The following is a 26695-nucleotide window of genomic DNA, read 5'->3' on the forward strand; positions in this document are numbered from 1 at the left end:
GAAGCGTTCATGAGCAGACATTGCAGTTGAATATACAAGTTCTGAATTTGATTATTGATGAATACGGGACTATTCCCACCTCTCGTTCCCACCACTGCAACTCCTGTGTAGCCAGGATCTACAGCTTGACCGCCACAAAAACCCAACCAATGAAGGTCGGCCGAAAGGCCTCCGTACTCAATTGTGTTGATCAATCCGCAAATGTACGGGTAACCAGCCATTATTAATGGTCACAATCGCTCAGCAAAAGCGGCGCGGTCCAGTAGCTCATATTATTGATGAATAATAAAATAAATCCTACTAGCTCGATTGATGGTCTCATTTAATTTATTTAAACTAGGTTACCTATAATAATATTGTTTCGTTAATTTACGAAAATATCAAATTAGCCCGTAATCCTGAATCCTGATACATAAAGTTAGCCTATTAATTTAACACAGTTACGACTACTCAGTGTTGCACTATCAAATGCAATCGACGCGCCTCTATGCCAGGGTTTTTATGTTCCTGGTCAGGCTATACATAGACGTGCTAGTGAAACTTTAAATAAATTAATTAGTAATATCATTATCTACGTCGCTTAGTCATTTAGATAATTTGGTACTTGACACCGTTCACAAATACCTACCATAATTTTATTATACTTGAAAAGATATCATCAAAAGGTAACTAATTATTTACATAAATGGCAACACTTACCTTGACTTCGACAACCTATTGCATTTAAATTTAAAGTCTGCAAATAAAATATGATAAAAAATTATAATATCGGTTTTTGGTGGTGTCAAATACCTGTCGTCATAGAATGAATGTATAGAGGCAAATATATTTATTTAAAATAATCCAGCAATTTGATTACATTTTACGTGTTTCGTAGTCCGATTTTTACTATTTTTTCTGTTTTATTTTTGTTTTTTATTGATTTGATGCACCGTATGACTATTTTAAGATTTCGCCCAATTCTGGTTCGAGATTTTCAAGAGCAAACGCTGGATTTATTTAAAATTTTCGTCTTAGAAAGTCCACATTGGCATTTGAAAAACTTGAATTGAAATCGAAAATTGAAAAGTTATTCGGCGCATTACTGTTTTATTTTTTACAATGTGTGTGTTACCATTTACTTGCATAACTTTTTAATAGTTTTCATTATTAATTATGTTTTTTTTTATTATTTACTGATATATTTGCCCAAATTGATAAATTACTTATTTATTACTTACTGTGTGATGTTGATGATGTAATAATTGTCTATGATATTTATTTCTTGCACTATTACCGTCACTTCATTTTCACAGTTGGACGTATCGCCGGACGAAATAAACTATTTGCATGTAATGGGCTTGTTTTATTTCATTGTAGATCCTACTTTTTAATATAACTTACATTTTACTTGTAGCTCAATACTTACGACTAGACCTCAAATGCACGGATACAAAAATTGTTAAACGTACAACTTACACTTAATTACATATACGCTTATTTTAATGCTAAATAAATATTTAAATTAAAACAATCACAAAATTTTAATAATCAACGTCTTTCATAAACTCGTAAATTAAACCTACATAAGAGGACGTAGGTAGATAAGTTAGGTAATTTATTTCTAAAAAGATTAAACAGTTTAATAAACAAAGTTAAAAAACAAATCATTAGCTAAAACGAAGACAGTTTATTTTATATTTTACTTGATGCTGTGGCAGGAATAACTAGATTTTGGTACTTAGCATGTTGATAGAATTTAATATATTGATATTTTATACTTTCCGTCCTTACTTACTTCTAGAAATTGTAAGAAAAACACGAAATAGCTCAATTTTAATAGGTAGGTACAGTTCACATTCACAGTTGGTAGAAGACAACATCAGAATATCGTTATTACAGCCAAGAGTTTAGAATGTTTGTAGGTAAATTAAATAGGGTCCCAATTTAATTTATTTACTTAGATTACAAAACTTTCTTATCCTAATGATGATATCATCCATAACTTATTTACTCTTCTCGATTACCTACAACATTTACAACTTTAACAATTCGCGCTCCTTTTACATCAATCAAGTCAATTTGAAATTCTGTCCTAACCTAAGTAACCGCCTTTGATCCCAATAAGTTTAATTGAACAGCAAGACAGAATAAGTGATTCAATGTAGATTTAAATGATTGGTTAATTGCCCTTCATTTACGTAGCTTTGTCTAACTCGAAGTTAGAACTTATTTTTGGAGTTTCGAATCTAGACTTTATGCTCATTGAAGTCTTCATCATTGGGTGCTTAGTATAAAATCCTGGTTACCTAATACCTCTTTGGAGACTCATCGGAGGAGCGGGAGGCGAGAGACGCAGTGGAGGCGCTCGAAGACCGTATTAGCCTAGAGAGCCTGGACAACGGCGCGGTAGCCCAGGGCTCCAAAGGACTCGTGGCTTCAGGAACTGGAGACACTCTGTTGGCAGTTGGTTTGTATTGAAGTAAGTATGACACAATAGACAATCTGGTCAGAAGGGGCGGGAAGATATGCAACTGTGCTAAAGGTTCCAGTGCAGCAGTGTGCATTGTGCATACAGATATTTTAAATCCGCAGCAACCATAGACACCGCCATAGAGTATGATATCGTAGTTCATTTGTTCCGAAGTTCATATTTGGTTTTAATTTTTTGGCCAAATTCAAGAAATTAATGTCAGTCCTCTTGGTCACGTGTATAATTTAATTTGGTTAGGGTTTTACGGCCAAGGAAAGCTGTAGGTACCCTTAAAATTTATTTTCCACTGTACCATCAAGGGAACGGTGAGGATAGCTACTTATACATACCGGTTTCGTCTCGTTCTTGCAGTCTTCGGTCGCGTCTTCCTCGAATGCTTCGGCGGAGGCGCAGGGGCTCCGCTTTCTGCTTCAGCTCCATTCCCAGGGCCTAGAATTCAAAATGTTAGTTCTGATACCTAACATAGATCATAAGTTAGACGAGTAGTACCTATGCGTTACCGCAGCGGCATGGTGACATTCTTCATTTACCTACCTTGCTATTTATCCATTGGGATAAAAACTAGTTTTATTTTGGAAAATCTTAGGGGAAATTAACCTGCTATTAACATTGAGTGCTCCACTTGGGGTCCGCCTGTGGCGTGCTGGATGCAGAGTGGCCGCGCTGCCTTGATCCTCGCTGCATCGTCTCGCCGACCACCTATCGCTCTGTACAGAAAAATATGGGTATTTATGTTGAGTAGCTAGATGATATTAATTAGAAACGTCCTTTAAAAGTCTGCAAACTCCAGAAAATTTAAAAAAATACTTTTTCTAAGAAGGCATCGTCCATCAGGTCAGCAGGTCGATTAAAAAAAATATTCTGGGAATTGAACCCATGACCTCATATTTCAAAGTCTCTGCCTGCTACTATGTGCTCTCGACTCATCATGAGTAATGGTAGGTTACGTATTAGGTAGAGTAGGTAGGTACACTTACGAGCTATTTCCCGAACTTGGCTGATCCTCAATAGGGGCGTCGCTTTCCATCGCGCTGCTTTCTGATGCCACCAAATACATGGACCTGCACAACATAGTGTCAAACATTTAATGAAACCTACTGAATTATGTTTCTATTATGTAAGTAATCAATGGATGTTGATGTTCTATACAACACATGGTAAACGGTAGCATCTTATTGCGTTGTAATAGGTGCTATTTTCCAACAATACTGTGTAGTCAGTCTTTACCTTGCTGGCACGTAGAGGTGAGGCGGAGGGGGCGGGGCGCGGCGTGACGCGGACCGAGCGCGGCGGGCGCGGGACGCGCGCCCCAGGAGCACTGATACTGAATCGAAAAAAAAAATCTTTAAGAAACGTCATTCAGGTACGTAAAGGGTTTTGAAGGGATCTTGCCGCCAGATGTGCGGCCTACTAAATCTTGATGATGGTGTCCTTCAAGTCTTTTGAGATAGAACCAATGGAACTACGAGTTATTGACCGGGCTAGAGGGCCTTGACATTCTTTCGCGACCAAGGCGCCCAGCCCAGCTACAGTTTGAGCCTAACCTTGAGTTGAGCTAGTCTGCCTTTAAGTCTTCTAACTAATAGGTACCTACTATTGTTTGCAAATAAATAAATACATAATTATACGGGATGTACTTTTGAACAGCTAACCATAAGTAGGTAGGTAGGTAATTACAAGAAAAATAAAAATAATTATTTATCTACACTTTGATCTTAGCCAAAAGGCCGAGAAGCGATAAGTATTAAGGCATTTAAAGCCATAGAATACTTACATAATTGGTATTACATACATAACTACTTTATTAGTATAAAGCCTTGTTCAAACATATCCTAACGCTTCAGGTTCCGTGCCAGTAGGTATACTTGTACCTAGGGTTAACTACTAATAACTATGTAGGTAGGTACAGAAAAGCCTTTTATAGGATCGCTTATTTACCCACAGGCCCACAGTCTACAAGTCCTAGCGGATGAATGACCTTCTACCTGATATGGGGTCGCTATCGCTGAAGTCCAGCCACTCCCGGTGCCAGTAGTTATTGTATCTATTTAACTACTAAGTACAGAACAGCCAGCAAGGATCTATTTTTTTTACTCCCTCCCGTTTAAAAAAAAAAGGCCTTCGTAATAAGCTAAATATGCTTGTGTCACGCACGAGTAACCTCACTCACCCACCACAATAGTCAGCGGCGCGGCGAACCCGCGTTTCCCGGATCACGAGTCGGCCAGAGCCCCGATTACGCTAATTTTTAACGTCTCCAATACAGACGCGCTTCTTTTTTCGATTCTGCGATACGGACTTAGATTAATAAAAGATACGGATTGGTCAAAACAGCGTCAGCATTAGCGTAATCTGGGCACTGTTCCTTCACCGTTCGGCTATCGTAGCTTCATATTGAAGTATTGTTTGGTAGTTCACTTATCTTTGGGCGAAAGACTTTTCTACCTGATATGGGGTCGCTGTCGCTGAGGTCTTGCCGCTCCCGGCGCCAACCCGAGTCGGCGGTGGGCGCGTCGGCGGCCACTCCGAAGAGACCCGACACTGCGCCCGCCACCATCTTGCGGGCTGACTTCGCTGCGGTCTGGGAAAACAAAAGAACGTCTTAGGTACTAGGACTAACGCTCGTATTCACAAACGATGCTTGTAAATTGAACGCACAGCGTTGAATAGAGCTCTGTGATTGGTTCGTGTATCACCCTGTATTTCCACGCGCGCGCACCGTGAGACCTCATAGTAATGTTTGTCAATACGGGCGTAGGTAAGTTATTTTATTTCAAAATACTTAACTGGTCTTCCCCGCCCGACTCGACTTGTCCGCAATTTCATTGAAATCCCTGATGCTGGGGTTTACTTACGAGTATTTATCTTATTTTATAGTCATCGAACAGGTTAACTGGGTACCTACTTGCATGCAGTTAGGGTCTACAAGAAACTATTGATATTGAGGAACTTGAAAAAGATGATAAAATAAAAGACCATCTACAGACTATAGCACATCACACTTGTACCTTTTTGTAGTAAATTCGCCCGTGAAAAACTACATAAAACCCTACGGTGTTTACCTTGCCTGGATGCGAGCGGCGCGGCAGGAGGACCGGTCTTTGTGGAAATCCTTGGGGGAGGCCTTTGTCCAGCAGTGGTCGTCTTTCGGCTGAAACGAACGAACGTTTACCTTGACCGTGACCGTGCGTGATGTCGTCGCGTCTGTACATTTCAGAGGGCTTAGTGTGAGTTTACATCAAACGTCGTCACTAGCGAGCGCGTTAAAAATATATGAAGATTTTAGTTCTTGAAAGTTTCCGCTAGTGGCGCTGTATAATACGTCATACATTTAATGTGACTTTTTTACGCAGTCGACATCGAATGCATTTGACGTAAACTCACACACACTACACCCCCTGGTGACATACCGTTAATCGACTTTCTGTCAGTGGGTTGCTAACTCGCTACTACTACTTACAGTGATGCTGATGTCAATCTCAGGCACATGCCCAAGGTCCGCAGCCTTCTCGGCGAGGCTCCTCAACGCTGGATCAGTCGGCTCTGTGATAGCGGCCATCGTGACCAGCTCGAACAGGTAGTCCCTGAACACTTCCACTGGCGGCGCTACAAAGGTAAGTAAAACTAATGTAAAATAGGAATGGTCTTAGCTTTGTCACTTTGGTCTCTACTTAAAAATACTTATGTTATGTAGCTCAATAACGAATTAAGATTCTAAGAAACAAAAAGACCGGGGAATGTAGGGAAGAACAACACAAAACATGATGAAAGGCAAAACAAGATGCAGCTAAGGGTTACCAAACACTTCTAGATCAAAACGACCAAACATTTCACACACACAAAACGTTTTGTGAGTGTGTGAAGTGTTTGGTAACCCTAACCGTACAAGTACTACATACTTAACTAGCAGGCATAGCAAGCGCAATTAGTGCATAAATGAACAGGTTTCTGCGACAGTAGGAGCTGCACGAGGGATGTGACATAACGTAACAAAAAGACACCGCTTCACTACCTCAGGGGAGCTACTCCGAAAAAAGTGATCCGAAGTTTCGAATGCTGCAATCCCTCTCACGCATAGCGAGATGCCAGCATGAGCGACGTTAACAGATAGACCCGAAACTACGAAAAAAAGCGTTTCGGAGTAGCCCCTCAGGAACCTATCTACACAGTTGTGCAAAAACAACCATGAAACCATTCGTGAAACTCACGTGGGGGCTGCACTATAGGAATCGGTTGCACGTTCTGAGCCAATCCTTGGTTGATCCCTTGCATTTGGGCAGCTGGTGTCGATGGAGTTTTCTGCATTGTCAACCCTGACACGCCCAACATTTCACCGGGCGCTCCAGGAGTTTTAGCTGGCACAAAACCAGTTTGACCAGGTTGAGGTATCGCTAAACCTGGTGCTCCAGTTTTGGCTGGCACAAAAGCAGTTTGACCAGGTTGAGGTGTCGCTAAGCCTGGTGCTCCTGGAGTTTTGGCTGGCACGAACCCAGGAGTTTGACCAGGTTGGGGACTTGTTACTATTGGAGTCTTAGGAGCAGTAGGAAGTGTTGAAATTCCTGACGTCTTCACTGTGGGTGTGTGAACGCCGAGTAGATTGGACGATGACGTCACTTGTGGCTGACCAGGAACGGTTAAAGGCTTGGAACCTTTGCCGTTGACGAGAAGATCTGGCGTTGGCTGCTTCTGATTTGGGTCTGAAACTAAAATTAATGGTTATCTCCGTTGTCTAGCACCCATAGTAGCTTAGTTTGGGACTAGAGAGAGCCTAAGCGCAGTGTAAAATGTTCAAGGATATTAATTAATTAATTTATCTATGAACTTCAAGCGAAATCTCTCACTCTCCCTCACTCTCTCTTTCTTGTTGGAAGCTTTACCTATAGTTCCAGTAGTACTAAGTTCCAGCTCCGTAAAGGCCATGACGTTCAGGGCCGATGACAAGGCGGGCGCGACTCCAGTGCCGACCTCAGTGGCCAGGCCTACGTCTCCCGACACCACACAGTCAGGCGGCGGCGCGGCACCACGTCGACTTAGTGGAAAAAACAAAATTACAAGTACATAATCCAAGTTAATCCTAGATCGTGTGATGATGATGATGATGAACTTCTAGGATTAACTCAAGGCAAATTTAAGGCAAATCTCCGCCTTGAGTGATCTGAAAACTCAAAAACTCTGGTAGGTACATCCAGAGAACAGCATCCTTGGCTGCGAATCCCATAATTAAGGCAACATTTTATTAGATCATTATGGTAGGTAGGTTTATAGATCTACTTATTTTCCATAATTTGTTTTTAAATAAATTAAATAAGTAGGTAGGTACCTACTTAGTTAGGTAACTCTTATTATACCTGTGGAAACTAATAATGCTAATGGGTCCTACTGAACATTTTTGTAATGTTTTGGAGCAGAAGCCTAGGCCATAACCTATAGGCGCAGACCACCGATTTTTAGTCGGCCATTTGGGCCCGATTCTAATTTGTATGAAGAATCAATCGGTGTAATGTGCGCACTTCCATAGTCCATACATGCCCACTGATTAAATGCTCGACTAAACTATCGGCCGACAAAAAATCGGTGGTCTGCGTATAGGCTAAAGTTTAAATGTAAGTTTTGTCCATGAGTCTTCCTACAGCTTCAAAATAGGGCTTACTTCAGGGGCGCCTTAGTGGGCGTGGAGATGGACACGCGGCCCCACATCAGCCGCCGCAGCTCCTCTCCGCTAATGCCGCGTCTCCGTAACTCCGCTATCGTCACTTTGCCAACGCGCTGGAAAACATTCCTCATTAACTAGGTACTATTTTTGTTTAGACCAGAAGTTCCTACCTTATGTGGACTGTCGCCCCTTTACTTGAAAAATTGAGTGCCCCTTTTACATAGGTTAATGCGAGTTAGGCTCGGCCCGGTTTTCACCAAAGTGGAGAGGAGAGGAGATGTGTTTAAATAGAATACCTAACCAATCAAATTTCCGAACCGAAGCAGTTTTTCAAACACCATAATATTCTCTCCGCTTTAGTGGAAACCGGGCCTTATAGGAAAAAATGCGATGTGCATGGGCCCTTAGCTTCTAAGGCACCGCGAGCCGGTATCCGAGACATAGCAGGCTCTTTTGGCACGCGCCGCCCGAACGCTTTTGTAAGCCGTGCGGCGCCGCCCGCTCGCTTGTCGGCCTCTGTCAAGTTTAGTCAAAGGAACCGCGCGTATCCGCCGGCCTGCTCGGCGTTTGTTTGACAATAAATTATTTAGAAACGGAGTCAAAAGACAGCCGCGCTTACATTATATTTGTAGAATGATCATGACTAAAATCAGTATACTATTTCCTACTTAATTACAACAAATTACTTATATTAATTTAGAAAATAACAACTCAGCTATAGCAAAAACCTTGCTACGGATAGCGCTATCAATCGGCAAATCTGGAAATCTTTAGGAGACGCTCATGTTCAGCAATGGACGTCAAGTGGCTGAAATGATGATGATGATCTACCTTCCAATTGGTAAGCGCGCCCTTCCGCTGCTTGACCCTGGTCTTGGCTTTTGACTTGATGACCATGACGGCGCGCTGCTCGTAACTCCGAGCCCGATGGAGATAAGTACTCCTGGAGGAAACTCGTAAGTCGGAGCCCGATAGAGATGTACTCCTGGAGGAAACTCGTAATTCGGAGCCCGATAGAGATGTACTCCTGGAGGAAACTCGTATCCAATGACATAAAAACATCTTAGCTCGTATCTCGGAGCCCGTTGCAGCGTTGGAGTTACTCCTGCAGGAAGCGATGTTCATCGTCTTGACCCACGGGCCGTTGCCCTATGTTCAGCAGTGGACCTCCTGTGGCTGAAATGATGGGGAATCTACCTTCTAGTTTGTAAGCGCCAGGGCCGGATCGTGAATTTGTGGGGCCCTGGGCTGAAACTTCTTATGACGTTGTCACGTAAAAATATCGTCCGTAAACCGACTTTACAGACAACTTTTTTTTTTCTTTTTCAAATTATGGCCTACCTTTTAGCGGGATCTGGGGGCCCCTTGTAACCCCGGGGCCCTGGGCTGCAGCCCAATCAGCCCATAGGTAGATCCGGCCCTGGTAAGCGCGCCTTGACCCGTGTCTTGGCCTTGGACTTGATGACCATGACGGCGCGCTGCTCGTAGCTCGAAGCCCGATGGAGTTACTCCTGCAGTAAATGGTGGGCGTCTTCTTGGCCCACGGATCTTTATTCTATGTTCAGAAGTGGTCGTTTTGTGGCTAAAATCATAAGGTACCTTCCAATTAGTAAGCGCGCCTTTCCGCTGCTTGGCTCTGGTCTTGGCCTTGGACTTGATGACCATGACGGCGCGATGCTCTTAACTCGGAGCACGATGGAGTTAAGTACTCCTGGAGGAAACGGTGTGTATCCTTTTGACCCACGGATCTTCGCCCTATATGCAGCAGTGAAGTCCTGTGGCTGAAATGATGAAGAATCTACCTTCCAATTGGTAAGTGCGCCCTTCCGTTGCTTGGCTCGTGTCTTGGCCTTGGACTTGATGACCATGACCGCGCGCTGCTCGTAACTCCGAGCCCGATGGAGATAAGTACTCCTGGAGGAAACTCGAAATTCGGAGCCTGATAGAGATAAGTACTCCTGGAGGAAACTCGTATCCAATGACATAAAAAATATCTTAGCTCGTATCTCGGAGCCCGTTGGAGTTACTCCTGCAGGAAGCGATGTTCGTCGTCTTGACCCACGGGCCGTTGCCCTATATGCAGCAGTGAAGTCCTGTGGCTGAAATGAGAAATCTACCTTCCAATTGGTAAGCGCGCCCTTCCGCTGCTTGGCCCGGGTTTTGGCCTTGGACTTGATGACCATGACGGCGCGCTGCTCGTAGCGAGGGTCATCTGAAGGCCCGAGCCCGATGGAGTACTCCTGGAGGAAGCGATGGGCGTCCTCTTGGCCCACGGATCGTTCTAGGGAGACCACTATTTTGGCCCACTGGAAAATTGGGAATAAATTACTTCTTGAAAGGAGATGCAACCACGAGGCGGTGTCGAAGCTCAGGCGCGGATCCACCGTTGTGGGCACTGTGGGCATGCCCACAACCCTAATTTGCTTGTTTTAATTATGATCTATTGATAAGATCGATAGGCATGTATGTATGTTCGGGCATGTAGTGATCCAACTCTCACTTTGCTAATTTTTGGTGGCTGTGCCCACAACCTTTTTTGAGGGCTGGATCCGCGCCTGTCGAAGCTTGAGGTGTTGTGATTGATTGACTGTAACTTACAATCAAAATTTATAGCTGAGGACCGAGGACGACAGTTGACACTTTCAGTGGGACGTGGGGAACAATGACAAAATAACAGTTCCCGGGAAGACGCATGCCGTACTGTACCTACTTCGGGATAGATCTACGTTCAACAGTAGGTACAGTTAGCGTCAAATAGTTCGTGCCACCCAAACTCAGATCATTGATATGATCTGAGCTCCCAAAATAACTTCGGAGCTTCTGAACGCGTGTGGAACACCAACACTGAAAGTCCTTCAGACTCTTTAACTCCAATTTACTCCAGGGAAGTGGTACTTTGAGTGTCACGAAGTATTTGACGCTAACTGTACTACAAATGGCGAACATAATGCCGTACTTTACATACATACAAACAGCCAATCATTGGGCCAAACAGTAAAATACAAAAGGTATCCAATTTTCTCTAAATCTACCTGCTTCACCCACTCCTTCTCCGACTGCTCTATGACGTGCGCGTACGTGTTGCCCATCATAGCGATCAACATGTTGAGCAGTAGGATGGGCACGAACACCATGAACACCGCGAACACCGTCTTCGTCAGGTTCGGGTATGTGGTCTGGCCCAGCTCCGTGTACTGTTAGAGAGTTTATTTTTTAAGGAATAGTTACGTACTTAACTTACTCTACTTATGCCCGTTTTCACCATCGATCCAATCACTTAAAAATTAGGGAATGATTGTGAAAACGGGCGTTAGTCCCAAAATTCTTGTGTTACGACGAGTGAGCTCACCACAATAGTCGAGCGGTAGGGTTTGGACTTTGGATTCGCGTTCCTCGGATATCGAGTCGGCCAGTCCGACCCCTTCACCGTTCGTTCAGCTATCGTGGCTTCAAGTTGTAACTAAGTTATTTTTTTTTTAAGACAACACAAAGAAAGACGCAGACAGCATAAATTAAAAAAGGTAAGAGGATAGTTTACGTTTTTGACATAGAAAAACAAAAGAAACGACATTGAGCACAAACAACACGAAATATCGTGAACGTCAGAATGGCGGGTGTATGGTCACAGAAATGATTAATATATATATGAATTTTTAATACCTGAGGTGTACCTTTATGTACCTTTAGTTATTAATTTTGTACTTCCCTAAAACGGGAACAATTTAAATTACAAAATGAGCCGCCAACCTGATATCAGGTTGGCGGGTGTATGCTGAAATTGGACGAAACAGGTAAGTTATGGTTTTCTTATATTTACCATTATTTAGTACCTCAAATGTACCTCACAAATATATCATTATAAACCAAATGCGACGAATAATTAACGAGAAAATCGATACGAAAAAATTGATGTCCACTATTTTTTTGATGACCACCATTTCTTTTAACAAGTTAAAAAGTTGATACTGACAGATAATATAATACATACCGTAGTTAGTATTTTTAAGTGTGTTTTTTATGGCACGCACAATAATTGCGCATTTTCCAATGCCATTAATTTGCTAAAATCTAAAAGTATTGATTGATAGTAGTGCCAAGAGTGCTCTGCTGTACCTATATAGGTCTACCAGAATCTCATGGCAAACAAAAATATTGGAAAAGTGTGGCTTTCATAAGGAAATTGTCTAGGGCTTTATTGTCACCTGTCAAAACAAATTATAGATGACCCACGTTGAACTGTCCCACCAAACTCAATGACAGGGGGGCGCTAAAATCGATCAATTAAATGGTTTCCAACATGGCAAAAATCGGAACCAGCGATCCAGTATTGACGGTGGCGCCTCATTGTCAATGTCATGGATATGACAGTTCAGAATTTTGGAACTATACGAGATTTGTCAACCACTGCAAAAGTTTTGTGAATCTTCATGATTATTTGTTATTTTTGTGAAAATATCGAAAAAAACTCAAGCGAGTTATTAATAATAATAATAAATCGTTGGACAATTTCACACAGCGCCAGCTAGCCCCAAAGTAAGCAACTTAATGCTTGTGTTATGGGTGCTAGCTTAACGGATATACCTACTACTTATATACTTTTTTTTTAGATACATACATATTATACATAGTAACACCCTGACCCGTCACAGAAATTAAAATTCATCATTTAAATTTCTGTTCGGCCGGGAATCGAACCCGGGACCTCTCGGCATAGTAGTCCGTTCTGAACCACTACACCTAACGGCCGACTAAATTATTATGAGTTATGTTTTCAATGTGTATTGTAAAATATGGCGTAATTTAAACTCAATCTTTGATTTTAAAGCACATTTAGTTTATTACCCGACTGCGTCAGAAATAGGGTTATGTTTATTTTAAGTATTTTTCTTACTTAGTAGCTGCTTTATTGGGGTTTACAGGTGAATTTCACAAATTGGTGCAGAAGAATGGTGAAAATGTGAGAATGTAAAGAAAGTTGAAAAGATTTCATCAAGCAAAATCATTATTATTCATCAAGCAAGATTGAATAATAAAATTGAAATGCTGGAAGAGCGATTTATAATAAATACCTTATCTTGATCAGCTGTTGAAGAATTCAGGACAATAAATGGGTCAGCACTGGCCCATTTATTGTCCTGAAGCAGTGGTAGGGTTAATACTGGGACGTGTAAAAGTGCTTTTTTAAAGCCTACTTACAGAAATAAATGAGTTTTACTGAGTTTTTACAGAGTTTTTTTAATAAGAAATAATAAATAAATAATATCCTTGGACATTTTACACTGCGCTTCTAGTCCCAAACTAAGCAAAGCTTGTACTATAGGTACTAGACAACGGATATAAACATACTTAAATACTTTTCTTTGTCTTCATCATCATCATCATCATTTCAGCCATAGGACGCCCACTGCTGAACATAGGCCTCCCCCAATGCTTTCCATGTTGATCGATTGGTAGCGGCCTGCGTCCCTGCGCTTCCCTGCTACCTTTACGATGTCGTCGGTCCACCTTGTAGGTGGACGTCCCACGCTGCGTTTTCCGGTACGCGGCCTCCATTCCAGAACCTTTCTGCCCCATCGGCCGTCAGTTCTGCGTACTATGTGCCCTGCCCATTGCCACTTCAGCTTGCTAATCCGTCGGGCCTTGTCCTTTTCTTTGTAAATCATACATATTATACATAGAAATCACCCAGTCCAATACAAAGAAATATGTTTAGGCATACAAATGTTTGTACTGTGCGATAATCGAAACCGCAACCTCCGGAATAGTAGTCCGTTTCGAAACACTACACCAAACAGCCGACTAAAATGCAAGTGGAGTTCTTAGAATCGTTTTCTAGTTTTTTTTATCCACAACGAGGAAGCTCTGAATGAAGTGATAAGTTATAAGTATGATACATAATAAAATTAGATTTTCTGTTTTTTTTTTTTCGTCTTATTTCTTCTTGTTATTTTTTTTTCTTTCATCTTCTCATGTTTTATTTCTTTTTATCCTTTTTTTGTCTTATTCTTCATTCATTTATTCTTTCTTCGTATTTCATCTTCTTTTTATTATTTTTATTCTTCTTATCTTTCTTCTTATCATAAAGATATATATCAAGAAGAAGAAACAAGAAATAAATAAAAAAAACGAAGAAAAAAGAAAATAATAATATACAGAAGATAAAAAAAGAAATAAGACAAAAAAAACAAGAAATGAAGACAGAAGAAGATAATAATAATAATGAGAAGAACCATGGGAAAAATAATAAGAATAGAAGACGAGGGAGAAGAGACAATAAAATTAGAAGAAGAAGACGAAGACGTCACGAATAATAGTTCCAATAGGCTAAATGACAAAATTTCAATTATTATTATTTGTCCGTCAGACAGATATTAGAAAATATTAGACTCATATTTTTTATTTTCTTTCATAATTAAATAATAACAGTCCTACATAGAGTTGAAAAGGCGCGTTATGTCACGCTTGAGTAGATTTTTTTACTCAAAAGTGACGTCACGCGACATTTCAACTCAATATAATACTGTAATTATTAGATTATGAAAAATAAATGTTTCTAAAATATTTTTATTATCTGTCTGACGGACTAATTTAATTTCGATTTCATTACCCAGTCAACATCCCTATTGTTGCCACGTTGGACAACCTTATGACATTTACAGCAGGGCGCTACCACAGAAAAAAAAAAGTACTACGGCGCTACTATCAATACTTTTTGATTTTAGCAAATTAATGGCATTGGAAAATGCACAATTATTGTGCGTGCCATAAAAACACACTTAAAAATACTACGGTATGTATTATATTATCTGTCAGTATCAACTTTTTAACTTGTTAAAAGAAATGGTGGTCATCAAAAAAATAGTGGACATCAATTTTTTCGTATCGATTTTCTCGTTAATTATTCGTCGCATTTGGTTTATAATGATATATTTGTGAGGTACATTTGAGGTACTAAATAATGGTAAATATAAGAAAACCATAACTTACCTGTTTCGTCCAATTTCAGCATACACCCGCCAACCTGATATCAGGTTGGCGGCTCATTTTGTAATTTAAATTGTTCCCGTTTTAGGGAAGTACAAAATTAATAACTAAAGGTACATAAAGGTACACCTCAGGTATTAAAAATTCATATTTATATTATTCATTTCTGTGACCATACACCCGCCATTCTGACGTTCACGAAATATCCACAACTTTTCATTTCAGAAAATCTTCCACCATATGTATGGGTCACAGCATGAATAGAGTGTTCACAAAATCACCACGCACGAGTAGGAAACTAAACACTGGGACAGAGAAACAATTTTAAAACATCACATAGAGCGAAAGCCACACATAACCCGACGACACCATAGGTATCACCTCTTGATCCTGTAGACTTGACTCTACGACTCTACATGAGTCGCTCTCGATTGTCAAATTTTGAACCTACCTTTCCCTGCAAAATTAAAGGATAATTAAATACCACCGAACTCCCCCATAAATAAAATAAAATAGGTTGAAATAAAACTGAATTAAGAATAGTGTCTAGATTAAGATTTGAAGTTTTAGCAATAGACTTACACTGTAATCTCCTAAGGTAATTTGAAAGAGAGCCATCCAAGTGCTGGGGTAGCTTGAGTATAACGTCGACTGCACATTAGGGAAGCCTGTAGAAAACAATACATTTTAATATCATTTACAAGATTTTAGTATTTTTAGTAGGTACGAAACGACACAGTTTTATCTGGTTTGTAATAATTAAAAAAATACATGCAAGAAGAGACGAAGAATGAATTTCATCTTGCACGACAATCACCTACCCCTACCTATGTAAATATTGTTCAAGTGACAGGACCGGTCGTTGTGGAAAAGTCCAGCAGTATAAAGTAAGTAGGTTAGACGTCATTTGGCTGAAACGAACAACTTTGGTATTAGTAGTAAGAGATTTAGAAACCTTTGTACAAGAAGTAGAACGACTGTGAGAAGCCGAACAGCACGATGCAGTAGATGATGCCGAAGGTGAACATGTCTCCGGTGATCATGCTGTAGATCATCGTCACGAAGGGCCCGGTCAGGCGCACGGCACTAATGGAAAATTAAAAGTAAGATAAATAGCCATTTATAGCATCGATGCTAGATTATCTATAGCTGAAAGAGAAGAAGCAGTTGCAGACTACGAAGCCCGATAATTTTCCTACCTAATTTGGATTTAACTTTGGTTAAGAAATATTGTCATGATGATCATCATAATTAACCCACCCATTCTGTGTAAAAAATAAGAGTCAATAGCTATTGCTATTACTATTGTAAACAATTAATTTGTGGACTGTTAAATTGTTAAGCAGTCACTATAAATTCATTCATGTTTTCGAGCGCTATCTTCGGATATTTTTTCATTGATTACGTCATCAACACGTCACGTTATTCACCGTTGTTATTCTCTTTATCTACATGCAAAGGTGGGTGTCACAATATCAAGTAACGTCAGCGTAATAAGCAAAGTATTTATCTTATCTTTTAGTAGTAGGTACAGAGAAACACATACAGAAACAAACACCCATATTTTAAATTATTTACCCAGCAAAGAACATAAGAAGAAACCATGAGCCTGGAAGCAGGAAGATGAGGATGGCCTCTTCAGTGTTGGTTTGCTGAGAGAGCCTCGCCGGGATGCAAGCCAGGAGAAGCAGGTTCGAGGCCAGGAAAATGAACTGAGCTGGCTCGTGGATCTGAGGACAAGAAATATACCTCCCTAACTACACCTAGAAGAGGAGTTACTCGTACATTACGCTTCAACCTGTATGTATCATGATTTCTAGAATTGTTAAAGTTGGTACTAATCTTTTACGGTCTTATTCATAATCATTTTTCACATTTTATCAAATGCTTATTAGAGGTTTATAAAACGTTTGATAAAAATTGTTATTCATAATCGTCATTTAGCGCTAAAATCCTCTTATAACTGTGTGATAAGTTATCGAGAGCTCGGGCCTTGTTTAAAGCTCTAATAAACCTATTTTAACCTAACTTTTATAAATGTCATTTCATATGAATGTCACTTCGTTGGTTTATTTATTCAAAATATCCTTGCTGTGATCCTTGCTTGTGAAAATGAATGCTATAAATGCAATTGTGCATTTAGCCAATAATGCCGACCCAGCGCGACGTAGAAAGCTCTACCGCCAACGAAGCAACCCATTCGATTTGCGGGACCTAAATTTTAAAATAAAATATAGGTTCAATAAGGACACAGTGCGCACCATCATAGATTTGGTGGAAGATGATCTGGTTCAGAGCGCTAGAGGTGGTGGCACGTGTCCTGAACTGCAAGTTTTAGTGGCCATAAGATGTTGGGGACGTCGTGAGGTAAGCACAAAAAAGTGTTTTATTTTATCCCTTTGTCGTGGCTGCTATAATTATTTTCATACATTTTCAGGTACAAGATGATGCTGGTGACCTCCATGGCCTAAGTCAGCCGACAGTGAGCCGGATATGCGCCAGAGTCGCGCATGCAATCGCGAATAAGGCAAATTCCTTCATCAAAATGCCTATCACTATAGGAGAGCAGGAAAGAATTAGTGCCAAATTTAGAGCAATTAAAAATTTTCCTGGGGTGATAGGAGCCATAGATTGCACCCACATTAAAATTAAAAAAACCGGAGGTGACATGGCCCAGTACTATATTAATAGAAAAGGCTATTATTCCCTGAATGTTCAGGTAAAATATATTTTGATTTTATACAGTTTACAACAGAGAAAGATTTGTTTTAATAATGTCTATAATTTTTACTTTGTATGATCTAAATTTTAGCAACATTCAACACTATATTATTGGATGGATTACCTACAGGATACTGTTTTTTTTATTTTAGGTTGTCTGTGATGCTGACCTCAAAATAATGGATATAGTGGCTAGATGGCGAGGCAGTACACATGACAGTCGAATTTTTATGGAGAGCAATATAAAACAACGATTTGAGGATAGGCAGTTTAGAGGACGCCTTATTGGCGATTCGGGCTACCCTCTTCTGCCATATCTATTTACACCTATTTTAAGGCCTAGTCGTCCAGAAGAAGAAGCATACAATAATGCTCACATCTCAACTAGGAACACTGTTGAAAGGTGTTTTGGGGTGTGGAAGCAGCGGTTCCAATGCCTACTCCATGGCTTACCAGTAAGCCTCCAAAATGGAAAAGCTGTGATCATAGCATTGGCTGTATTACATAATATAGCCATTGATATGAATGACACATTGTTAGGTAAATGTTATCAATTTGACTGTACATAAGGAATACAAATCTTTATGACAAAATGTTGACAAATTCATAATATTTTTCAGAACAACATATGGAGCAGGTCCCTGTAACTCCGCAACTTTCGACGGAGAACAGTGTTCACGACAACCGACCTTCATTGTTGAGGCGTAGGTCGCAGTTGATACTACAAAATTTTATAAATCAACATTTTTGAATGGTACTAAAATACATTTTGATAAATTCCAACGATTTACTTTTATGTAATGTCATTTGAGTTCATGAAAATGTTGTATTTTAATTTTTCAGATACTGTTCCTGGCATCTTAATGAAAATAAAAAGAATATTTGATTGAAAAATACCTGTATTTCAATTTTCAGTCCAATTTGTTACTATCACAAAAACAAAACCTGTAGTTCTCTTTAAAAAAGCAATTATTCTGCAAAAATTCAAAACAAATTACTTTATATCACTAATTTAAGTACAATTAGTTTCAACAAACTTACTTATTAAAAATCACAGTTCAATTCTTTAAAACAAAGAAATTGCTTAAGTATAAACGTTTCTATTCGGAGGTTATCAACCTTCTACATTTAAAACAAAATAACCATAATTTACACTATTATTATAAAGGCGAATGTTTGTGACTAGGCATATGTGTATTTACTTTATATCACTAATTTAAGTACAATTATTAAACTTACTTACTAAAAATCACAGTTCAATTCTTATAAACAAATAAATTGCTAAAACAGATAGATTATATAGTCTCGAATAACATATAGGCTTCTTTTTATCCTGGAAAAATGCACAGATCCTGTAGGTTACAGAAATAGTAGTCTACGCAGGCGGAGTCGTGGGCAACAGCTAGTTAATAGTAATCTCAAACTCTTATTAAGTTATGACTAGTAAACATATTCATAGCCGTCTAAATATATTGCAGAAACACAATCAAAATGCGGATTGGAACTGCATAAAATAAAAATTAAAAACAAACAGAAGTAAGGGAGGAACTAACTTATTATTTAGAATCTGTTAGTACTTGAAAAACTTTAACATCAAAAGACTTATTATTCTTTATTAATGTGAGTGTAATATTTAAGTTTTTCCTGTAATAATTGATGCTCAAGATCCAAGTTTCTCCCTTTCTTCCGTTCGTTTTCCATTTGAACTTCATGCAGTTCAATCCGGCATTTTGATTCTGTTTCTGCAATTTCGGAAATCCTAACTTTGCTTAAATCAATTAAGCCTTCTTTGTTTAACAGTTTCCTTTTTTTTTTGATTGCTGGTGCTTTAAAATTAGGTTTTGCTTTATTTTCTTTTGCCTCTACTTTTTTATTTTCTTTATCTTCCAATATGCCTCTAGTAGTACAAGCATGTGTATCTTCTATTTCTTCATCAAGTACCACCAATTCATATTGGATTTCTTCATTATTTATCAATTCCTGATCTTGCGTATTTTGAGTTGATTCCTCCTCTTGAATGTTAATTAATTCACTTTTATTTGAGTCCGAGTCAAATCTGTTAACATCGACTACAAATTCATTGGGCAACCAAGATGCTATATCATCAGCCCTATCGTCAGGCACTGATAATGGTGGACCACCGCCAGTTTTAATTTGAGCCTGCCTAGCAATGGTCTTGTCTTTCTTCGCACTGATTTTTATGAGGCTCCATTGCGATTTTAACTGGGTAATGGAGCGGTTCATACCAGCGCACATTGAATTAAACCTGAAAAAGAAATGACAGGATTTTGAATTACAGGTAAAGGCAAAATTTTATATTGAAGGCAGAAATCAAAAGATGTACCAACGTTGTTTGTAAATCAGCCCAAGCCGCAACCTTCCGTTTATTCGTGTTAGTGTCTGTATTTTTATTTTCGATTGCATTTACTCTTTCTTTCACCAACTCTTTCAGCAAATACTGAAAAGCAAACACTAGGCGTCAAACATAAATAAAACCATGCTACAAAAATTAGTAGGCACTTTATCAGGCTAAAAATAAGTACTACCTTATCTTCCTCCAACCAGTTTTCTGATCGTTGCCTTTTAGGCGGTCTGTTCTCCTTCGTCATGGACATAATTAGTATCCGATGTAACTAGCCGGGTCGTCGTAAGAGCTTATTGCAGAGTACAGGGTAAGAGGTACAGAATCCAGAACATACAATCCCAAGTTTTATAAAAGTTTGATAAAACTTGGGAGTTGATCGAAAAAACCGAAAACTTTATTAAATTTTCGTGCCAAATGTCAATGTCAGTAAGTAAAACGTCACAGCTGCCAATTTTTTGTTTTTTTTTTCTGCGATTTGTCTATGATTTTACATGGTCCATCAAGTTAAATCACCAAAAAAGCTGTTTTCGTTCATTCTTTTTGTATAGTCTGTGGAAAGAAAATATTAAACTCTGTTTTAGCTATCAAAGGTTTGTAAACGATTATGAATAACGTTTTTTATCAGAGGTTTATAAGAGTGTTTTAAGCCTATCAAACGTTTTAGCTAATGTAGGTTTTAAACCTATATTAGCATTTTATTATGAATAAGACCGTTAGTCACTACGTTTCAAATTTTTCCGTATTTTTACGGGGTTTTTTTTATCTTAGTAGGGTTGGACCCAACGAGGCGGCTATTTAATACCTTCTAGGGTAGATGCGAAAGACTGGGGGCTAAGGGAGGAAAGAGAGAAAACCTCCCTCAGCCTTAGCATAAGCAGACAATAAAGAAAATTGTAAGGAGCTGGAAGAAGCTATCGTAATCGACAAGGAAGAAATAGCTGAAAAATACTACTCCATGTTAAAAAAATTAAAAGATCTTACCAAAGTCTTAAAGTAAGCAACCATCCCCTGGTTCTTGATCTCGTCTCCTTGCTGCAATATAATGTAACACAGGGTGCTGCAAATGGTGCCTAGTTCGCAAGCCAGACGGATCCCACTCCTGGCATCCGTCACCTCCAGCCCCCAATTGGGGTGGGCGTCTGCTTCCCCGCTGCTGTGTCGAAGGTACACGGAGACGGAGAGAAGAAGCAGGTGCAGCATCAGGATCATGAGCCGCTTGAGGAACTTTTTCTGTTGAAAAAATACCGAGAACTTGGACTTAAATCACCTGGTCATAGAATTTAAAGCGATTGGTAAAAGGGATACATACCCTTGCAAACGTCTTCCACTTTTCTTCTAACAGTCTTTGGATGATACCACCGTCCAACATGTTTAGATGCTCTTGTTTTGTACCGTTGAGAATGATGAATAAAGCTGAATTCCAGTCTGAAAACAGAAAAAAAGAAGTTGTGGACTTTTTTGCGACCTTGGTACTAGGACTAAATAATAGCTGATAAGGTACAAGACTTACTGGTTTTCCCATCTGGCAGTAAGGTGTCCAACGCATTTAGAGGATACGCAGAGCAGGTGATGTTAGAATACCGCCAGAACTCCCTGGCTGATAGCTCCAGCATCTCCCTGAATACAGAGGCGCGGCCAAGCTGACAAGCCAGGGTGAGGGGCGTGAACCCTGCTTTGTTCATACGCCCATTACTTGCAGGCACCTTCGGGTGACGTAGAGCATATCCGAACATATCCTGGATAACAAGGAAGGCAGTTAAAAGTTATAGGGAAATTGCTAGATTATCCTCCACACCACACAAAACAGTCTAGGTATCAGAAGTTTTGTGGTATCAGTAAGAAGTCGAGGAGTTCTTTCAAACTGACATTGTTTAAGTTAGAGTCACTAAAAATTTAACTTTTTTGAGTTTGGGTCGAGCCTTTGACCTCTGTGATTGAATAGTTAAAATTTGTGTTAACTAGTTTTTTCTTTTTATCTTACCAGTTTGTCGCAAACTACGACCATGTGTAAAATCATGTTCCCAAAAGAGTCTTGGGCGTCAGGATCTGCCCCAGAGTCCAGCAGCAGATTATACACTGCTTCGTTGGCGCAGCAAGCTGCCCATGCAAGTGGATATTCCCCAAGGTACGCCAAACCTTCGTAGTTCGTTTGTCTTGTAGGAGGTACTCGTTGCTGATCGCGTGGAAGAAAAAAACTACCTAAAATCATACACAAAATCTTCAGGGTCTTTTCCAGAATGTTCAAGTATAATAAATAATGGAGACTAAGATGCCAAAAATGTAATTACCGATGGCTCTCTGCATGACATCTGCTCCAGCCTCCACCAAGTCTTGGGCCAATTCGTTGTTGCTGTACGCTATTGCCAGGTGTAGGGAGCTTGCACCTGTTCCGATGTAAAAGAAAATTTTAGCAGTTCTTACATGTAAAACATGAAACATTATCCGACGGTAGTTCTTTACCTAGATATTCCTCTCCTTCCACAACATCTGAAGACAGTTTTGGAAAACATTTGACCAGAGTCCTAGCAAGTCTGGTGTGAATCTGAAATAACAATTTATATCAAAAAGAATTACGGTAAATACGTGATACCTGGCTACTGTAACTGAACTGACCAACAATATACCATGTCCTGAGATCAGGTTACAATCGAAAATAAGATTTAATAACCAATAGAAACGAAGAATAAGGAACTAGTTCATATGATTACCACAGACATAGTCTATCTAGCTGATCTAGCTGTGGACACCGACATGGTATGATGATACCTTCATGATGGATTCTCCTATACCTCGTCGAAGCCATACCTACTTCATCTCTTCCCATACCTTGGTATCGCAAATGATGAGCACGTGCAACAGAGACTCCCCCAGAGCCCCGCGGTAGCACATCTGCCAGCAAGCCATGTGGTCCTCCCATTTGGCCAGGGGATCGTGGGGGGAGAGGGACGCTTCAATCGGTAGGACCACCTGTAAAATATCATCAGTTTACAGAAAATAGACATTTTGTGTCCAGGTGTCTCGTTTATTTAACTAATGGGTTGTTTGACGATGCTGATAAAATGTTAATTGCTTACTACCTATCTGTTTCAAAGAAAAGGAGCTTTAAAACGCGAGCACATTACTCGTATCTTCTTTCTCGGCCCCTCACTGCTGAGGATCGCGACCACGTATGTATACTATTCCTCCACAGACTGCGGAGCTGATTCATGAGCTGTGTGGACCGCTATAGATGCAGACTTCCGCCCACCGTCCCCCTCACCGCGTCTGACCATCTCGTCGGTGCCCTAGCCCTGCCTCACTATAGCTTATTATAGGTGGAGTTAAATACGAGTTCGCATGGTCATCATAAGTAGTTTTAATGGTGGTTTTTTTACAAACACGTCTCTCTCTCCCAGCTCCATCCATCTACAATCTTTACCTGCTCCTGGTCTCGGAACTTCCAGCGAAGGTACTCGGCGCGGTTGATGACGCGGCCGCGTCCTCCCGCATACATGTACGCGGCGAACTCCTCACGGATCAGCTTCTCCGCTGCCACCATGCCGCCGCGAGCGTACGTTTCGAGCAATAACCCACCTGAATCACAAGGAGTTAAGTCATATATTCCTCTAGCAATGACTTTCGCCTGCGTATAGGTACTATAATATCACAGAGCATGGAATCAATCACCGTGCTCTGTGACTAATATTATGCAGCGAAGTGACCAATTCATGGGTAAACTACTCCTCTGCCGCTAACCGCCATGAGCGTACGTTTCGATCAATAGGCCCAACTGATGAACATGGTGTTCAATCATAATGTTCTTATTTCCAAACCTAAATAAATAAACGCGGAAACTTCATCTGCACGCTTCATGGTCATCCTACAGTCTCTACTCTCCAAATCCACAAATCTCCAGTAGCTTCCTTGGCTACTTAGGCATCTTTAATTTTAACTGTATGGGTGGGACAAAACCGAAAAGACAAGAAGTCGTCATATTTGATTGTTTGTCTACTAAACATTGCGGCATAATTAATTCCATAATAACAATAACAAACCAGCTGTTGCTGATAAGGGAAAGTCAGAAAACATTAGAGTAATTAAGTAAACCTCCTATGAAAAATTAAGTTCACCAGCAAAAAAGATTGGGAACTTTAGCCCGGAATGTAAAAACGTGCTAAACTCACCCTTTTTATAATCCGCAAGTTTATACAATACAGTGTGCTCCTCAGTATTCGGTTGCGATATGACCCGATCGAGAACCGAACCCGCGGCCTGCACGTCTCCCGCGGAGAACAGTTTGCCAAGAACGCCGCCCATTTTTCTGAAAAAACACGTCGCCAGCTGATGCAGGGCTTGTAGTTTAGGTAGTGATCAGGTTTATTCAGGATTCAGGAATTTAATGCAACAGCCAACCATTAGAAAAATCACCAGACGATAATATTGCCGTAATGAAACAGCAAAAAATAATGCAGCGTCACAGCACGTGATTAAAGAATTCCGGTTTTTTTTACTCATATGGCCACCCTACCTACTAAATTATGTATTCTGTGCTACTACTGCCATATCGCCCACAGGGTCACATCTGAAATAATTATCCACAATCTTCTCTTCTCTTCTTCTTAGTCGGACACTCTTGTCAGAGTGGTTATACGAGGGTACCTACACGGTGGGGTGTTCGACGATGTCATTTCCGAAGGTAGCTCTCCTAGCGATGTGCTTCCATCTCTGGGTCATATCCACAATTTTACTGTATTATTTCAGTACAATACTTGTTTTTAAGCTTTGGTTGGTTTAATTTCATTACGCACTGCTCTGACTATAAACTATAATAAAACCAGTTAATAGTCTAATCATGTACTTAGGTAAATCTCTATTTATTTATACTTACGGAAGCTTCATATTAGAGTCTGATTTACCAGAACTCTGTCTGTGTGATGATTAAACTTCTCTTCCACACTTCACGCTCTGTCCGGAAATTCATCACGGTACAAAAAACCACTAAAAGTTACCAAAACTAGGTCAATACGTCTTACATGATGTGAAATTAATTTAGGTCAAAAAACATTTCAGGCAAATATTTTTTTTATCAATGACGTATCAAAAAAATATACCAGCCAGTGTGAAATAAGTGATAACGAAGATGACACTTTAATTTCACTATTAATTATAGTCTGTAATTAATTAACTGATGGTTAAGGCCCCAGCAACTATTACATTAATTGTTTTAAGGAATAACATAATTTTAACTATCACAAATGAGGCTTGAACTCTCTAATTAGTACTAATTAACTGAAATCACTGTTGTATTCGCTTATTATTTGATAAAAACAAAAGATTAACTGCAAAACAAACTGTTAACTCTACGGGGTAGATAAACAACTGTCTTCGCCATGGCAACGAGATCTTTCGATAATAATAAGTACAGTACCCTGAGCACTAAACTCTCGGAATCGTATATTGTGCTTCGGGTACAGTCACAGAACACATTTCGCGCACAGTTCGCGTTATTGTGGTTCGCGTCTGTCAAGGTTATTGACCGCGAGTTCATTGACCGTTACATAACTATCCCATAGGGCCTACCTATCATGGTGATTTCAAATCACGGATGTGCAGATAATCTGTCAGTACCATAATTTGAAGGTGACCTAGAGGTTGACTGCGGAGGGGGGGAGGGGGAGAATGGCTTGTGTTATCAAAATGCGAATGTAACTCTGTCTGTCTGCTACGCTTTCACGCAAACCACTGAACCGATTTTGATGAAATTTCTTATTTGTTTTTTGAAACGGACGCTCGCTGAAGTTTTTCTGTGACAAACAAAGCGAGCGAAGCCGCGGGCAAAAGCCTATTTTACATTAGATGACTCATCGTTTAGCATAAATGTCGGACGATAGCACCCTGTATTCTGATTCTTGCCAAACAGTAATAGTTGTGGTAATAGGTAGACCTACCGTTTATTACGTAACTGTCATAAGTGCTATTTTGCTACAAAAATGTACATGGCTGTGCTGTAAAACGAAATGTATAACGAAGAAGTAGGTAAAAATCGTTGAACGCCGCCATTACGTTTGCCGACAGACATTTTTGCCGCGCGCCTACACTCCGGGTGTTTGCGGGGGTACAAGAAGGAGCGGGAGGGGACATCACGCGGCCGCACTGATGCCATATCTACCAACTTTTTGGTAGATCTACCACTTTTCACTTCAGTCTACCTATCTACCACCCTAGACCTAAAATCTACCTATTTTTTTAATTTTCACATATCACCACAATGTCGCGTCTATAACCCGACAATAATTAGCCACCCTGCCCCCCTAGACAAAACGCACTTTTTGATCGAATCAAAAATCGAATCCGTCAAAACTCCATACAAAAAAGGGGCTTTTCGACCACTTTTCGACTGGTTTGCGATTATAATTTGCACTTTGTCTAGACCCACTGTCCTTATCTTACTACTTAGTCTGTGGCCCAAACGTGTGAAGCCAAGTTTATATAAAAAAGTCTGTGGTAATTATTTATTTCT

The 26695-nt window shown here is 40.0% G+C and overlaps 2 protein-coding genes and 1 pseudogene across 2 annotated transcripts; 1 reads left to right on the top strand and 2 right to left on the bottom strand.

Annotated features, from left to right (window-relative positions):
* Positions 1-525: 525 nt before the first annotated feature.
* Positions 526-25327, bottom strand: LOC135082656 (uncharacterized). Its single transcript, XM_063977448.1, has 25 exons — positions 25064-25327; positions 24360-24496; positions 23615-23769; positions 23023-23163; positions 22657-22738; positions 22485-22580; positions 22178-22395; positions 21707-21932; positions 21506-21621; positions 21178-21426; positions 16689-16840; positions 16066-16196; positions 15693-15778; positions 11159-11320; positions 10244-10432; positions 8124-8239; positions 7351-7502; positions 6682-7176; positions 5934-6079; positions 4919-5054; positions 3701-3797; positions 3451-3534; positions 3071-3180; positions 2803-2902; positions 526-2436 (listed from the first exon to the last, which is right to left on the bottom strand). The coding sequence occupies exons 1-25, from the start codon at positions 25072-25074 to the stop codon at positions 2289-2291; spliced, it is 3735 nt and encodes a 1244-aa protein (XP_063833518.1). The 5' UTR covers positions 25075-25327; the 3' UTR covers positions 526-2288.
* Positions 4138-4212, bottom strand: LOC135083121 (U2 spliceosomal RNA; annotated as a pseudogene).
* LOC135082798 (putative nuclease HARBI1) lies at positions 16961-18688 on the top strand. The gene is made up of 5 exons (XM_063977559.1): positions 16961-17477; positions 17548-17829; positions 17984-18371; positions 18452-18585; positions 18675-18688. The coding sequence occupies exons 1-4, from the start codon at positions 17223-17225 to the stop codon at positions 18580-18582; spliced, it is 1056 nt and encodes a 351-aa protein (XP_063833629.1). The 5' UTR covers positions 16961-17222; the 3' UTR covers positions 18583-18585; positions 18675-18688.
* Positions 25328-26695: the final 1368 nt, after the last annotated feature.

This window comes from Ostrinia nubilalis, chromosome 22 (genome assembly GCF_963855985.1).
Source record: "Ostrinia nubilalis chromosome 22, ilOstNubi1.1, whole genome shotgun sequence".
NCBI lineage: Eukaryota > Metazoa > Arthropoda > Insecta > Lepidoptera > Crambidae > Ostrinia > Ostrinia nubilalis.